Source organism: Rhinopithecus roxellana, chromosome 10 (assembly GCF_007565055.1).
Source record: "Rhinopithecus roxellana isolate Shanxi Qingling chromosome 10, ASM756505v1, whole genome shotgun sequence".
In the NCBI taxonomy this organism is placed as follows: domain Eukaryota; kingdom Metazoa; phylum Chordata; class Mammalia; order Primates; family Cercopithecidae; genus Rhinopithecus; species Rhinopithecus roxellana.
Window position 1 is genome coordinate 9,235,389 of NC_044558.1, and position 16,653 is coordinate 9,252,041.

At 55.5% G+C, this 16,653-nt stretch overlaps 1 protein-coding gene across 1 annotated transcript in view; it reads right to left on the reverse strand.

The window, feature by feature from the left end:
• Positions 1 to 2,762: 2,762 nt before the first annotated feature.
• Positions 2,763 to 16,653, reverse strand: part of CACNA2D4 (calcium voltage-gated channel auxiliary subunit alpha2delta 4) — a 130,605-nt gene continuing 116,714 nt past the window's right edge. Inside the window, exons 30-38 of the mRNA XM_010363565.2 lie at positions 12,458 to 12,528; positions 11,929 to 12,004; positions 11,284 to 11,336; positions 10,898 to 10,950; positions 10,581 to 10,601; positions 8,245 to 8,362; positions 6,433 to 6,545; positions 6,062 to 6,144; positions 2,763 to 4,520 (exon numbers count right to left, since the gene is read on the reverse strand). Coding sequence (XP_010361867.1) covers positions 4,416 to 4,520; positions 6,062 to 6,144; positions 6,433 to 6,545; positions 8,245 to 8,362; positions 10,581 to 10,601; positions 10,898 to 10,950; positions 11,284 to 11,336; positions 11,929 to 12,004; positions 12,458 to 12,528 — 693 coding nt within the window. The 3' untranslated portion in view covers positions 2,763 to 4,415. The remainder of the gene's footprint in view (positions 4,521 to 6,061; positions 6,145 to 6,432; positions 6,546 to 8,244; positions 8,363 to 10,580; positions 10,602 to 10,897; positions 10,951 to 11,283; positions 11,337 to 11,928; positions 12,005 to 12,457; positions 12,529 to 16,653) is intronic.

A 16,653-nucleotide genomic window follows, 5' to 3' on the forward strand; every position in this document is an offset into this window, starting at 1 on the left:
ATGTGTTAGAGAACTGTCAGTGTCACATGATCATACTCAACCCTCTGAGCCAGTCAGGAGTATATTCACTCTCATTTTATACAGGGGGAAACTGAAGCTTAGGAATTTTAAGAATGACTCTAGTGCCGGCACTGTATTGGAGAAAAGAGTGAAGAGAAAATTTGAGAAAACTTTTTTTTTTTTTTTTTTTTGAGACGGAGTCTCGCTCTGTCGCCCGGGGCTGGAGTGCAGTGGCCGGATCTCAGCTCACTGCAAGCTCCGCCTCCTGGGTTCACGCCATTCACCTGCCTCAGCCTCCCGAGTAGCTAGGGACTGACTACAGGCGCCTGCCACCTCGCCCGGCTAGTTTTTTGTATTTTTTAGTAGAGACGGGGTTTCACCGTGTTAGCCAGGATGGCCTCGATCTCCTGACCTCGTGATCCGCCCGTCTCGGCCTCCCAAAGTGCTGGGATTACAGGCTTGAGCCACCGTGCCCGGCCGAGAAAACCTTTCTGTATTTATTATTCTGATTAAACAGTCTCATGTACACTGATTTAAAGGTTTTGGAGTTCATTAACCTAGTCCCTTCTATATAAGAAGAGGATCTGGTTCAAGTTGGTGTTTGAAATAAAAAATTCCAACCCATTTGCCTTAGGTAAATTTAGTTTTTGGAAGGGCATTTCCAGTATTGGGATAAAATGTTCATTCTGAATTCTCATTTTTAAGTATAGATTTAACGTTAGAGTGTTCCATACCTTATCTGGGCATAGACACTGGATTATTTCCTGCTTTTGACAAACAATATTAGCTGAAGCCTACTAATAACCCACTTTGTCTTTTCCTAGTCTCTTACTAAAAGGTATCTGAGCTGGGGTTGGTGGCTGATGCCTGTAATCCCAGCACTTTGGAAGGCTGAGGTGGGCAGATCAAAAGGTCAGGAGTTCCAGACCAGCCTGGACAACATGGTGAAACCCCGTCTCTACTAAAAATTAGCTGGGTGTGGTGGCAGGCACCTGTAATCCCAGCTACTCGGGAGGCTGAGGCAGGAGAATCGCTTGAACCTGGGAGGTGGAGGTTGCAGTGAGCTGAGACCACACCACAGCACTTCAGCCTGGGTGACAGAGCGAGACTCCATCTCATTAAAAAAAACAAACAGTATCTGTATGGTTCCTGATACTCAGGTGATGTGATGTGGATGTTGTAGAGGAAGTAGATAAGGACAAGTTTGGATTCTGACTACAGAGTGCTAGGCTCTGGGTGCCTAGAGAAGCCTCTGGGCAATGTTACTTTAAAATTATCCCGGAAACAACATCCTCTTCTTGAATATTCGGCTTCAATTGTAGTGTTTCATTTTGTCCTCCCCTCAGAGGGCATAAACAATTTGCTAGCCAGCACCGCCCCCCAGCCCCCACCAACACCCTATCTAATGTACAAATCTTTCTGCCTTCAGCTGGTGAAACAAGGGCAGCCTGGCGGGCTCATGTAGAGGCTGCTTATGATGGCATGAGGCAGGAAGGAAGCTTCATATACGGTGACCTCTTGTCACTGCCATCCTACTGTACCACCGTCCCTACCCTGCTACGCTACCTGGAAATGAAAAAGCGTAACTTCAGATCTTGGTTGTGCCATTTGCCATGTAGCTTGTCTAGCCTCGGTGTTCTGTCAAAATGAGGCCAAGGATACATCCTCTAGATCCCTCACTGAGATGCTGTGGCTCCTACAGATTCTTTGCTCAAACTTTTCCAGTGAATGGCTGGGGTTTCTGCCAAACCCTCACTCCAATTCCGTCCTTTTGTGGACTTCATTTATTTTTCTGGCCTTATGTTGTGCCCACTTTCTTGCCTCCCTCCCACCCCCTGAACCAAAACTTCACTGAGCTTTATGAAGTGGTTGAAGCATTTTCGAAAGCTCTTCTATTGAAATACACAACAGTATTAGGTGGATTTAGTAGTTAACATATCCTTGGTACTGAGGAAGGAGGATCTGGCAGCATCCTTAAGTTCCTGGTCCTCCAAAGGTGTACAACATAAGATTTCAAAATTCCGCATTCAAGTTTATTAAATGACTTAGGTTCCAACTTCATGCCTCTGAAAGCAGGTGATGGGCTTTAGAGTGAGCCAGGCTGCCACCTGCTGTCCTGTAGTGGTTCTGCTGAAAGTAGAAAAGGAGGAATTGTTCTGAGCTTCAAAGGCAAAACTTAACGAGAATATTTTGTTCTCCAAAGTAGAGAAGGTTACTTTATCAGAAACGGGTTTTCCTTCCAATGGTCTTGAAAGGGATTCCCCTTGGCCATGCGGAGACATGGGGCCCAGAGGAAGCAGACAAAACAAGGCCAGAAGCTGCTCCAGCTTCCTAAGCTTGGCTTTTTACGAGTTGATAAATTTGCCTGAAAGTGCTCTTCCTGTTTGGGTGGGGAAGATAAGCCTTCCAAAAGATAACACTGGGTTATTGTCCTAGAGAGACTGCTGGTTGGTGTCTGTGAGTTGGTAGTTGGGGTCAAATGCAGTTGGAGGTCAGAATGTGCCTTAATGCTGAAGAATGAACAGCAGGTGGGCGGCCACGGCCTTGGCAGGGAGTGGCAGGGCGAGAGAGTGCTCACCCTGCTGTGCGCAGCACAGGTGGGGCCTCGTGACACATGGTTGGGACACTCAGTGATGGCAGCCCAGGGGCGGGAAAGGGCTCCTTGCTGCTTTTTTAACCCTGCTGGGCTTGCTGGACACCTTACTGTTCCTGGCATCTAAATTGTAATTTCTTTGTCCCCACCTCCATGAAACAAGGTAATGTAACGATAGCAGTTAGCATGTATTTATTTAGCGTTTACTATAGGCCAGGCAGTTTCATGCATGTTACGTGAATATATCACATTCAATCTTCACAATACTCTTCCAATAATTTGGAGGCAATTTTCAACTCTGCTGCAGTTTCTATAATATGGGACGTACCCACTTTCAGGAGGCTGTTGTGAGGATGGAATGAGCTGAAATATGTTATTCGGTACGTGTAAACCTTAGCTGTTCTAGCATTATTCTGCCACTTAAGCTGGCTTCTCCAAGCTGCAGTGTCTTCTGCTGTAAGGGGGCATTACTACCGCCCTCACAGGGTTGTTGCAAGACATGACTAAGTGACATTCTGTAACCTACAATGTAAGTGTGTTTTACAGAGTTGGCATTTGGCCTACTCTAGAGGCAAGTTAGGGCTATTTGCTGGTAGGAAACTTGAACAGCTTGTACTTTGAAGTGTGGAGGCTGAGGGTGATGGAGGAGCAGGGGGAAGGGCCCCCAAATCCCTGCATACTATCCATGCCCATCACAGGAGTTTGTTAAACGGAAAGATTTTAGGCCTCTCCCAAATTTCTCCATGGTTTTGCCCTTAATGTTGCTCTCACTGTGGAGACTGTTGTCACCTGGGATCCAGGTCTTGGGGTTTGGTGGCGGGAGGAAGCGGCAGGGCCTTGGGACCCTGGGGGAGATGTGTGTGCGCTGGGGGTGAGTTCCCCGATAGACCTTCCCTCTCAGTGGACCCTGCTTAGCAAGTTGGAATGTTCCCACAAGTTCCAACCCTAAGGATTTCACTCCGGGGACAGAGTCAAGTAGATTCTTTTGTAAATCATTGGCCAGAAAAAGAGCACAATGACTGCTCTTTTTCACTATTTGACAGCTGTTTTTGCCGTCCCCGGAATGTACATCAATTTCCATGCAGCAATTGGATGGCTCAGCCTGTTGGCTTTTCATAGACGCAAACTTTCCTTTAGGGCTTTGTAAAGAAGTTTTGGGAAGTTCTTCAATAGTAGCAGTTCGGGGACATCACATGCAGCCCTGTCGATATTTCCTGAACGGATTTCATTCCTTTCTCAGTCTTGACCATTCCCTTACCCAACCCCCACCCCAACACAGTCAAAACCTTTTTGAGCATCAGCTAGGAAAGTGAGCTGCCTTCCACCCTGACCCTCACTTTGGGGAATCTATGCTTTAGTTGGGGCACGTTCTTGCTTTAGCCTCCTCTCTGCATTTGGCCTCATTCTGCTGCTTTTTGTCAGTGCCCGGAAGTCCTTAGGTTCTACCAGAGACCCCTCTGACAGAAAGGGTCAGGCTGGGTCTGGAGTCGGGAGTACAGGGGAACTAAGTTATTTCGTCTTGTTCCAAGCTGAGCTCACGCTGGCTTCCCGAAGAGGAGACAGGAAGGTTAGGTTAGAAGTATGCTCATTTTGAGACCTAGGGCGGATGGTACCGGGCACCATGAAGCGTCTTGAAAGTGGTGCCAGGGGATTGGTTTCTTGTTCCAACAAGCATTCTCTGGAGGCCACCAGCCCAGGATTGAGAGGAGCATTGGCCTGGGGGTGACCCGACTGCAGTTAGCTGCATCCCATGTCCGTGCTGACTTTTTGGAATGGCTCTGGAAGGATCCCCTTGCCAAAACACAGGTCAGGCTAGGTGGTGTCACCGCAGGAGGTGGGGCAGTAGCCCCCAGACACACAGAGGCAGCAGGAGTAGGGGCAGCGAGGCTGAGGTGTCCGAGGCGCCGCCGCAGTCCTGGGCATTCTCCTGCGAACCCAGAGCAGAGGTGAGAGGGCAGCACTCAGAAGGGGACCCTCGAAAAGGGAGGGGCTTCCACCACGAATGGGGCCAAAATCCTGGGGAAAGCGGAGTTTCAGAAAGCAGGGGAAGCACTGCTACCTTTCTTAGACCCCTCCCTTGTGGGGGAAAAGCCGAGGCTGGCCCTGCAGCCTGGGAAGGGGGCACCAGCCTTCTCTGCTTGCCCCCAGGCTTGGAGTGGCTACGGGGTCATCCTCTCAGAATGGCTTCAGGGAAGTCCTCAACTCTGGGAGTGATGGGGATTATTGTCCCAGCAGACGGGACCGTGTATGAAGCGCCCGGCTCAGGGCCTGACACCTGGGTCTCGGTTCTGGATCCGTTCCAGCCACTATGACTGTCATCCACATGACGGCCTCCTCACATTGCTCAGATCATTCCGAACCAAGCGTAGCGGGAACGAGGACAAGATGGGAAAACTGCATTCTAATTCACCTAGCGCCCAAACCCTAGGAAGCGTGGCTCTTTGTTAAAGCACCTTTGGATCCTGGTTGACTTCGTATTTTAATGACATAGGGCTGTGCTGTGTTTTCACACCACCACTTCAACAAATGTGAAGGGTTTTTCCCACCCCACTCTCTGGACACCAACTGGGTGTCTGTCCTGAAATTCAATTCAAGTCTGACACTATCGAGACTTAGCATTAGATCCCGCAAGTTACAGGGCTCAGTCCCACAAGGTGGCCCTCACCTCAGATGCTAATCGCAAGCCCCAGGTCTGCTGTCCTTCTGACAGGCTGGCTGTAAATCTAGGGTTCCCATGACCCCGTCTCAGGCTCCGTGATCTGTGAGCATGGCTCACTAAGCTCAGGAAGGTGCTTCCCTCACCATGACCGGTTTATTATAAAGGACGCAGCTCAGGCAGCTGAGTGGAAGAGACACGTAGGCCAAGGCATGGGGTGCGCAGAGCTCCCACACCCTTTCACCAACTCAGACACTCTCCAAATACCATTGCTCAGGGATTTCATGGAGGCTTTGTTACGACAGGCACGATGGATTACATCTTTGGCCATTGGTGATCAACTCAATCTCCAGCCCCCTTCCTTTCCCAGAAGCTGGGCGTTGGAGCCAAAAGTCCCAACCCTCTAATCCTGCCCTGGTGTTTCCTGTGGCCAGCCCCCATCCTGTCTAGGGCCCCCCGCCACCAGTCATCTAATTCGCATTCAAAGATACCCCTATCATTCCAAAGGTCTTAGAGGCACCTGCGAAGGAACCAGGGACTAAGACCAAACACTGTACCGAAAGATGCACCTATCACCCTCATCATTCAGGAAATAACAAGTGTTTTAGGAGCTTGCCAGGAATCAGGACAAAGACCAAATATCTGTTTCTTATTATACCACAGTGTCACAGGGCATAAACGCAAATGTCTCCCCCGAAGAGCACAGGCACAGGTGTGTTCATTGGCATGCTCCTGTCTGCAGGGCACAGACCCAGGCACACAGGGCTTGGGGGTGAAGATCCAGCCCACCCTCGACCCGCCTCAACCCTTACCTCTGGATGGAAGGCGTGGCAGGAGTCTGGTCGCCTGCGGAGCTTCTGGGAGCGCATCCGCTCACATTTGACAGAGGCATTATGTGCAGAAGCCACTGTTAAGGTCAATATCTCAGGACCGGAGCCCATTCTGAAGACTGGAACAAGGTCTGGAAGAACCTGCTCTGGTGCCACCAGTTGCCCTGCAAGCAGCTTTGGGGTCAGGAGGCAGCACCGGGGCCCAGGGAAGGGTTAGAGAACAAATAACGGAGCCCCGTGGAGGACAGACTGGTGGTGGAGGAGGCTGGCCCCGGCTGCTCAAAATCTGAGCCCCACAGACACCTCCTACAGCCCCGCCCCCACCGCACACATCCCCGAGGACTGCAGGATATATTTGACTTCTGTGGCCTCCTGCAGCACTGGCGGGAAGATGCTGCAGTCACAGGTGGGGTCTGTCACGAGGAGGAGGAGGTTACTGTTGGGAATCTGTTGCACCACAAATACCCTGCAGCAAAGAAAGGGAGTCGAGGACGGCTCCGTGGCGACCACGAGAAGGGCTTCTAGGGAAGGAACTTCTGGAGACTTTAGTGTGGAGTTAGGATGGCAGGGAAGCCCGGAACCAAGAGGCAGTGCGGGTCGGGGCAGCTACGGGAACCGGCCCGGGCAGATGGTTCAGTTCTACTGGCTTTCCCCACAAGCCTTTGCTGCTGCATTTCCTTTCCTAGCAGATTGGAGAAAGTGAGGAAGTCCAAACTGGGCCGCTCTGGAGAGTGCAGAGTTGTTATTAATATATGCAGGGACAACAGGCGTCAGTCAAGACCATCCAGAGCAAATGGGAGGGGCGGCAACACTTGCTTTGGGTGAGGGTGGCGGGGGCAGGCCTGGGCGAAGCGGCAGTGCTGGAGCTTGGCCACCAGGTGGCGCGGTGGTCCCGCGCTCGGCGAGGCCGCCCTGCGAGGAGTGGCGCGGAGTGGGGCGGAGCCCGCCCACCGGGCCCACGGCCTTCCCAGCAGTCCCAGCGGCCGCCTGCCGAGCGCCTCCGCCGGACGGGTGGTCTCCCACGTCCACACGTGCACACCACAGCCATGTACACTCTAAGCCTTCATGGCTCTCCATGAGGCTGCTATTGTGCCCATTTTGTGGATGAGCAAACGGAGACGAGAGCAGGCGAAGTCACTGGCCCACGGTCAGGAGCCAGGAAGAGCAGAGCCAGTTTTAAACTCAGGTCTCTCTACTCTGAGGCCCTCGCTTCCCTCCGAGACCGCGGCTCTGTCCTCGCACCGAGCCTTGGAGACTAGTGCACAGGGGACGCGCATCTCAACCCTCAACCCTGCACAGAACCCGGGGAGACACCCGCGCGGCATGACGCGCAGGAGGGGGAGAAGGGAGCCCCTGTGCCAGCGCCGCAGGGGCCGCATTGTTCAATAGGGTGCCACGGCCTGGGGGTCTGGCTGAGGCGACCCTCGAGGAGGCCGCTGCGTTCCCGGGGTGGGGTCCTCCCGGGCTCGGCGGCGGGGGTCAGCAGGAGAGACCCTTCCGTCCGGCCTCCCTGCCTCCCCGGGCCAGGGCGGGTTGTAACTAGCGGCTTCCACACAGCAGGAAGCCTGACCGGGCTGCTGTCCGCGCTCTGGGCCTGGAGCCTCCTGAGGTGGGCACACGGCAGAGGTGGGCACACGGCAGAGCAGGGCCGCGCCATACAGGCGGGTACTGTGCCCAGCGCTCCGCTTCCTCCCAAGGCTCCCAGCGGCCCGAGGACATCGCACACTTTCCGGCTTCTCTTCGCGCACCTCCCTCTGCCTTCCAAGTGCTCCCAGTGCAGCTCAGCCGCGGGCACTGGCACCGCCCTGGGGCCCGGCCTGTGCCCGAGCAGGGGTGGGGGAGACCCGCTGAAGGGCCCTCGCCCAGAGACGCCGCGGGGTGACCGCCGCGGTCCTGGTGGGGTGGGGTGGGGCGGGCTCGCCACCTCTCCCCGCTCCCCTACGGCAGCGCCCCCGGCGGTCCCGGTCCCCAGCGTCCTGCCCGCCGCAGACCTTCCGCCTCCTGCGTGTCTCCTGCCCGGAGGACGGCGGGGGAAGACCCTGGAGCACGGGCTCGCGCCTGGAAGCTCCGCCTCCTCCCTGGGGGTGCCGGGCCCCGCCCGGACTTCCGTCTCGCGAGGGAGGGAGGAGTGTGGCGGGACGCGCAGCGCCGCCCCGGGGCCTTACTTCTGGCAGGGCCCGCACTCGATGATCCCGTTGGCCTCCCGGATGGCCGGCTGGTACACGAACACGGGGTACTCGGTGTCGCAGGGCTGCAGCTGGTCCTGCTTCTTCTGTTTGTGGGCTGCGGGCAGAGAAGCGACATCAGGCCACTGAAGGGGCCTCGGAGGGCATGGCCTGGGGTGACCTCGCCTCAGCACTCCCAGGGCCAGAGTCTCCCCGAGTCCATCTGCAGATGGTCCCTCCTCAGGCAGTTCTCGGGACCCGTGTGGAGGCGCCGGTGGGGGTGAAGGGAGGGGAAGGCACAGAGAGTGGCTTCACACGGGGGGCGCCGCAGGGGCCCTGGGTCTCGGTGGAGGGAAAGGCTTGCTCTCTGAGAGCCTGGCCCTCGCTGTGAGCTGGGGGCGGTGCGCCATCGCCAGGGCTCCTTCCAGCACTCAGATCCCGGGGAGGGTCTGAGCGGGGAGCAGAAGCAGGAGGGGCACCAAGGGGTGGTTTGGGGGTACTTAGGCCCACCACCCTCCCCTCACTGTGGACAGACCTAGCGCAGTTCCTGGGCAATCCTGCCCTCCTCTCCCGCATAGCCAGGCCCACCTGAGCGCCTGGGGTGGGGGCAGCCGGGCAGGTGGGCTCCAGGCCTGGGCTGCCGAAGCCCAGAAGGCACAGCCGCCTGGCGCGGGGCTCCTTGGGGGCAGTGCGATTTGCCCTAGCTCCCTGGGACAAGGACAGTGGACTCAACCGAAGGCAGAGGCGAGTGCCTCAGCCCCGCTCTGGGGGACCCAAGTCTGTTCCCTCCTGGAGCCTCCTGAGGTGGGCACGTGGCAGAGCAGGGCCCCGCCGCATAGGCGGGGACTGTGCCCAGCGCTCCTGTTCCTCCCAAGGCTCTCTGCGTGGCCCTTCTGTTCTCAGGGCCTGGCCGTGGCCCCCAGGGATAGACCTAGAGGTGGGGGGCACAAGTGTGAGCTACCTTTCCAGGCTCATGTGGGGTCCTACAGGACAGCATGGATCTCCTCAACTTCCAGACCCAGAAACTTCCAGCCAGAGCTCGAAACCCAGAGGGGAGGGACACCAGCCGGCATGCAGAAAACCTCGCTGAGAAGGGCAAGCCCACAGCGGCCAGGGCTGTGAGTTTTGTCCCCAGGGCTGGGCACAGAGGCCTGACAACGGCAGGGTTGAGTGGCGTCCCCAAGGTCACACAGTGGACGGGGCTGCAGCACCTACACCCCGGCCTGGGACTCCAAGTCCAGTGCTCCTTCACTGAGGACACTGACACCTGGCAGGCCAGGGGGAGGAGCTCCAGGGGACAGGTGCCCCAGAGAAGAGAAATTCTGAGTAGGCAGATTGAGGGGGATCATCCTCAAGATGCAGCTGCTGACAGAGGGGACAGTGTCCCCACCCCACGGTGAAGCCCTGTGTTTCTGCGCAGGGGGTGGGGACCTGCTTCTAAGTGACACAGCGTTCCTGGTTCCTGTCACTGACACCTATTGACTGCAAACACCCCAGAGCAGCCCCACCCAGTCGATCATGGGTGTGAGTCCAGGAGTCTGGAGACACAGCCCTAACCACCCTGAGCCGAGGGGCAGAAGAAGCCCCAAGCCGAGGCCAGCAGGAGAGAGAAAAGAGCAAGCCAGAGAGGGGACCACAGCAGAGATGAAGAGATGGGATAAGCTGGGGACAGCCCAGGTGGTGGGAGGTTTTGGAACCCTGTGGCAAAGGTACTATGAACACGGAGGAGCTGAGCAGAGCCCACTGAGGCAGATGGCCTCCTGTGGTCATGGAGTGCCCAGGCGCCCGGGCAGTGAGTGCTTTGAAAGGCCAGGCTCATTGCCGCCCTGTGCGTGTGGCCAGAGCCACCGGGCTTTGTGTTGGGGCCTCTCATGGTCGCTGCCTCTGGGGGACTTTGTCCTCAGACACAGGGTCCCAGAGGGGAATCGTCCTGAGCGCTTCCTGGGACATCTGGAACCAGGAGTCCCGCTGAGGGCTGGCGATGCCCAGTCTACGGTGCCGCTCTTTGCTTCTCCAAGGGGTGGGCTGGCGGTTGCTCACTCATACTGGCTCATGGCCACCCGGCCACACCACCCTTCCTCTTGGAATCTTACATGTTCTCACCCAAGGGGAGGCTGGAGTTTCTCATTTTCCCTGGGGCCTGACTGTCCTCGTGTGAGATGAGATCTGGGCTAGACTCCCCAGTCCCCCAACCCCCAGGAACGGTGCTTTAAACCGGGACAGCTCAGCCTGCTTGGGGTCATTCCTGGGACGGGTCATGGAGGGCGGGTTCTTTGTAGCTCCTGCTGCGTCCCCAACCCACCGCCAGCAGGGATTGCCTCAGCAGAACTACTTACAGTGATGGAAGACACTTTTGGCTGGCCGGGACATGAGCCCAGCACAGGGTGAACACGGCACAGGAAGAACATGGTGGCACAGGAGGGCAGGATGTCATGGGGTGGTGATGATGGCACATGGAGTGGTGGTGTCCCAAGATGATGTCACACACAGAGCCAGGAGTGAGGGAGGTGATGAGAGAAGGCCACGCAGGGTGAGATGTGAACAACGATGCGCCTGTCCCCACTGTCACCCACCCCACGGGGAATGGTCTCACATGAGTGGACCAAAATGCCACTGCTCTTCAGCACATGGCCTTGCCGCTCCATGCACTCACCCTCAGCCCCTCTGTCGTACCAGGAGCCCCAGACGCTCCACTCCAGCAGGAACCTGTAGGACACAGGACTGAATCTCGGAGACCTCTGAACCCTCCTGACCTGGGTTACAAGGGGCTGGAGTATCCCTGACAGCCCCCGGCCCATCCCCTCTCCTCTAGGACACCCTCTTCCCTGCTTGAGAGCTCTGGGGTGAGCGGTGAGGTCCCTCCCAGGGGCAGCGTGCAGGGAGGAGGTGGTGTCCATGCCCAGGGGTTGTGCCCTCCTTCCCTGGGTTCTGGTAGCAAGTGGGTTGTCCTGGAGACCTTGCAGCTCCCTGCTCAAGGACACCCTCCTAAGCCACCCTTGCATGCAGCCCTCCGCCAGCCCTATGTCTACCCCCACTCACAGCACCAGCTCCTGCAGCAGCCACCTGGTCGCCGTCAAGAAGGCAGAAATTGGCTGGGAAGGAGAGAGTGCACACCACTCACACCTAGGTCCAAGGCTGAGTGTCCCCCCACACCCCAGCACCACCCTCAGAGAGACCAGAGAGTGGGCTGCCCTGCCACCGGGAGCGGGGGCGGCAGAGCACAGGCCTGCAACCCAGCACCCACCATCCCCCTACCTCCCACCTGCCCTGCAGAGCTGAGCTAGCTGGGAAATGCCTATTGCAGGTCAGACGTCTCAGGTGGGGTTGGACATGCCCCTCCAGGAGATGAGTCAAGTCCTCATCCTGGTGCTGTACTGCTGAGGATCCCTGGTGATCAAGTGGCAGTGTCAGGGGCTGAGGCTGGGGCAGGTTGCTCTGTCTCCGCCAGAGGCCCTGTTATGTCACAGCTACCAGAGCAGTCCCTTTGAAGCCCCAAAGCCAGACCCACAGGCCTGCCTGAGAGCGGGACTGAGAGCAGTGGCTCTGAGCAGAAGGTGGAGATGGTCAAGGTAGGGCCCTGGGGCCAGACACCCAAGGTGGGTGAGAACAAGGACCAGTGACCTCATTCCAGGAGAGGGCAGAGGACTGGCTGGCTGGCAGAGGGAAGGGCTGGGTGACACTCACGCTGACCAGGGGCTGGGCCGCGCTGTGGTGGTGACTTGAGGGTTTGCACATGGCCTGATAGTCATACATGGTCACTCTGAAAATCAGACGCAGGCTGTGATGAGTCCGAAGCCACCCCCACACCTTGCCCCTGCCTCAGGAGGCTTTACTAGCAGAGCGCCCATTTACCACAATTCCCAAAGGAACCTGAGCTAGGACAGCAGATCAGAAGACAGTTCATGCTGAAAATTACATGTCTGCACTTGGAATGGTTTAAAGACAATGAAGAGCAAATGGCTTGCCCTCTGAGTTGGACGGTTTTCCCTCTAGGGTCTGACCTGCGGGGTCCCTCCCAGGGATGCCCACATGACCTTAAGCCCTCCCCACATCATGTTGATGCCCTGGCTCCATAAAGATTGCTTTTGGAGCTCTTTAGGGGCACCCACTGCGGGATTTGGAGGTCAGGATCCCGAGATCCGCTTGGGCCACTTAGCATCAGCTCTCGGTTTGCTATGTCTATTTGGACGGGGGAGGAGTGTGCCCCACTTACTGGCTGAACACCCCCATGCTGAGCAGCTGGGTCATGACAGCACCATCCACCTCCCCCAGAAATCTTCCCGTCTGTGAGGGAGGGAGAGCAGAGAGAGAGGGAGGGAGAGAGATGGAGCAGGATGGAGCCTTCTGAGTCCAGCATTACTTTTTTAGCTCAGGTCGAGGCTTTTGGTGCCTGTCGGGCTTTCCCTCTAAATGCCTCTCAACATCATCCAGCTGAAACCTTCCACCCACGCCCCTCTCCGGTCCTGGCTCCCTCCTTACCGTCCAGCCTGCTGCTTTCCAGGCCAGCTGACTATGAGACCAGCCTAGAGGTTGCAATATGATTTTTAAATGGTACAGTATTCCTTGGAACAATTCTGTGTGAATCACTTGCAGCAAGGTTAAAGAATGTTTTATGAAACTGGATTTGTTGTACGTGCTGTGTGTGTGTGGGGTCAGATATAAAACACGTTTACACGTTTCTGCAGGTGAAGGTCAAAAGCAGCACCTGTCTCGTGCACACTGGTATCCTCATCCTCCCAGTGTGAGAGGGCTGGTGTCGCTTTTGATGTCCCTCCATCACCTCCCACAATCAGTGTGCCCTGTGGATAGGTCATTTGTCCCCTCCACAACAATGACCTAACCAGATCCCTTGCCCTGTCTCCACTGCCCACCTGCCCTCCTCACTGACCTCTCCCCTAGTCCCTGTGGCACTGCCAGAGTCATCTTCCTCAAATGCAGCATGAATGGGTCACTCTCGTCTTCACTTCCAAAAAACAAACAGGACCCTCCCTCCTGCCCTGGCTCCCCTTTCGTTGTCCATCAGCCAGTGTTTTGTGGCTTCTGTGCCCTGTGCCAGGCAGCGGCCCCCTAGCTGGCTGAGAATGGCCTCAGGCCCCCCATCGTGCCACCTCTCATGGCCTCTGTACCTGCGTTGGCCTATTGAGTCTGCCGTTTCTCAGCAGGGCAGGGTGGCAGAGCTTGGGCTTTGGTGTTGGATTTCAACTTGAATGTAGGCTGTCTTTAAAGATTGGGGATAGCGTGTGTCCGGCATGTGGCTCCCAGTAAATACTTGAAAAATGGCAGCCACTGTTAGGAGGAGAGGTCTGGGGTCCGGCTTGGCTGTTCTCCCTGCCTTGATTACCCTTTCTCTGTCCTCACGCCAAGGAAATTTTTTCCTCACCCTCGCTGGGAAGTCTTTCGATTCTAACTTTTCCAGCCAGAACGATGCCTTCCTCTGCACACTGGCAGCCTGTGACCTGCATGCCCATGCAGTCCCAGTCTCACTCTGCCAGATAAGATATTTGGTAGAAAACTGTCTGAGAACAGGACCATGTCTTACTCATCTCTGAATTCCCCAAAGTGTCTTGGTACCTGGACATACTCAGTCAGTGTGGAATTTTGGTAGGGAAGGGAGGTGGGAACCAAGCTGAGAGCCATGTCAGGTTCTTCATGGAGATCTTTCTAGCTGCCAGGGCCCAAAATGATGACATGTGTGATAACTACCAATAAAAATAAATGCAAGGCTGGTACAGGAGCTGAGGCACATGGGTCTGGCCAATCTCAAGGAAAGGTAGGCATTGTCTGGGTGCCCAGCTGGGGCCTGCCCTGGGCAGCCAAGTAGACTCCAGCAAGCCTTCTGAAGGGAACAGAGATTTATTCCAGACAAGGGCTAGTCAGAATGCACAACTCCTGAACACCCAGTGAAAAATCAGAGAAGTTCTCTCTCAAATAAGAGGTGATGGTGCAGCTTCAGGACAATAACCCCAGTACTATGCCCATGGTTCATAATGCTCTGACCTATAATCAGCCAATATGGGGCCACAGGTCCCCAGATGCATCCACGCCAGGAATCCGGGATGAAGCCAGGAAGTATTACTTTCCAAATCGGAATTAAATAACAAAACAGAGTCTTTACCTCCTACAGTATTTCCTGTATAAGTGGAAACAGCTGACTTATAAAATTAAAACGTAAGGATGCAACCCACTAAAAATGCATGGCAAATTATAATCTAAAAATGGACAGGTCAATTACAAAAGTAAGCAGGAGGAAAACAGAGGCAGACAAAGGTACTCAGACTTGCCTGTCTACATTCTGCTAGCTCTTCACCTGGAATAGCCTGCACCAAAAACGATTTCATAACACCTTTTATTCACAAGGCACTCAGCAGGTGAGTCTGATGCAAAAATGAATGAAATGGACACCAATCAAGAGCTTCAGACTAGTTTGCACGGACAGACAGGGAACACACAAACTCTCAGACAGGGCTGGCTGATAACCGGCACCTCCTACAGTGGCGGAAAGGAGTGGGAACCCAAAGCCCTGGTAGGCTGCATGGAAGAAGTCAGTGGACATGGCAGGGAGACAGCAGGGAGGGTCAAGGGCATTCCAGGGACAGAACAGCACATGGGAATGTGAAAGGCATTGAATTCCCACCTGTTCAAGGTGCAGCCCTAAAGCTCTCCCTGGTGCCTCCAGCTAAACTCTCTCAGCTGGGGCTTGCTTTTTGCTATTCTAGTTTCTCTCTCTCTCTCTCTCTCTCTCTCTCTCCCCTCTCTCTCTCTCTCTGTCTCTCTCTCTCTGTCTCTCTCTCTCTCTCTCTCTCTCTGTGTGTGTGTGTGTGTGTGTTTCCTCCGTCACTCCCTCACCTGACAGCAGGATTCTAGAGGACAGAAATCCACCTCTGTCCCACGGCACCACACCATGTCCTGTTTACAGTTATTATTCCATGCATATTTGCTGAAGGAATGTGTGAGGGAATAAATGACCCGACTCTTCTGCTCCCTGGGAAAGTGCAGTGGGGTGGAGACAAGGCTTCTGACGAGGTTGGTCTTAATTCCTACAAGCCTGTCCCATTCTCCTTCCTAATTCTAGGCTTATTCACTAACAACCCTGTTGTTTAGACTTCTGAGAAGTCCCTGAGAGCAAGGATGTGTATCCTGGACACTAGAAAAATGTATCCCCCTCCATAAATAAATAGCTTGATTTTTCTAGGATTTGTCACTCTGGCGGAAAATATGCATTCTCCCCGTCTTCTTTAGTTAGGCACCCTGACTTTAATTATGGCAGCCATGTGCTCAGCGAAAAGACTCCATTTCCCAGTAGCCCTTGCGGCAGGACTGACCAATGGAATGTGAGCAGAGCCGCTGGGCGAGACTTCCGGAAGCGTTCCCAAGGCCTCCTGCCCCATGCCCCATGCGCATCCTTGCCCTTGCACTCTGGGAAGTGGACTTGAAGGCAGGAGCCCCTCCAGCAATGCTGGGATCGTGCGGATGGGGACAGGCCGGGCCCAGGCTGCCTTCATCTATTCTGTTATGAGAGAATAAACCTTTAGTTGTTTAAGCCACTTCTCTTCTGGCAGCAGAACACAATTCCTGGCTGATAGTTTCTTTTGAAGTCTGTCAGGGCAAATCCCCGAGTCAGATAGAGTCCCTGAACCTGCAAAGCCAAGGTCCAAACGTCGACATGGGATGCCTTGTCGATTTAGGAGCCCCGGACCGTCCGCGGAGTGGCACCCAAAGCATAGCAGGATGCCAGGGCCTGACCGCCCCAGCTCCCCTTTCACGGGGGACTATTCACAAATAAGCAGTGGCCCATGGGCTGCCTGAACTCTGGGGCTGGGTCAGAAGGGTTGAGGACCCCCCTGCCCGGCCTTCAAGTCTGGAGGGAGGCCAGGGGGGAGGCGGGTCCTGTGAGCACTACCCAGAAGCCTGCAGGGGAAGCAGATGGGGGCAGAGGCAGGCGAGCAAGTGATGAGACATTGGGCAGTCCCTCCCAGGCCTGGACGAATTTGCAGGGCTGTGGGAGCCTGTGCCCAGAGAGAAGGGGTGCTCTTGACTCTGGTGACAGATGGAGTAAATGTCCCATGGCCTCCTTACCTGGGGACAGCCTCCGTTTCTTCTCTAAAGGTGCGAGCTCATCCTCCTAAGGGGTGTGAACACTCAAGTCTCTGTGTCTGGCTCGTGTGGGAATCGGTTTCCTTTTGTCTGCTCCTGGCTTGTGCAGCCTCTCCTGCCCTACGTCCCCCAGGCTGCAGTCTCTTAAGGAGTGTTTTGGACACTCAGGGGTGCCTGGGAGGGACGTGGAGGAGCGGGGTGGGGATGGGGCAGCACTGCACTCCCTGGAAAGCCACCTGAAGAGCCTGCCTCTGACCATGACAGGATGAATTTTATTCCTGGAGGGCCCAGTGGAGCAGGGCCATTTGGGATGCC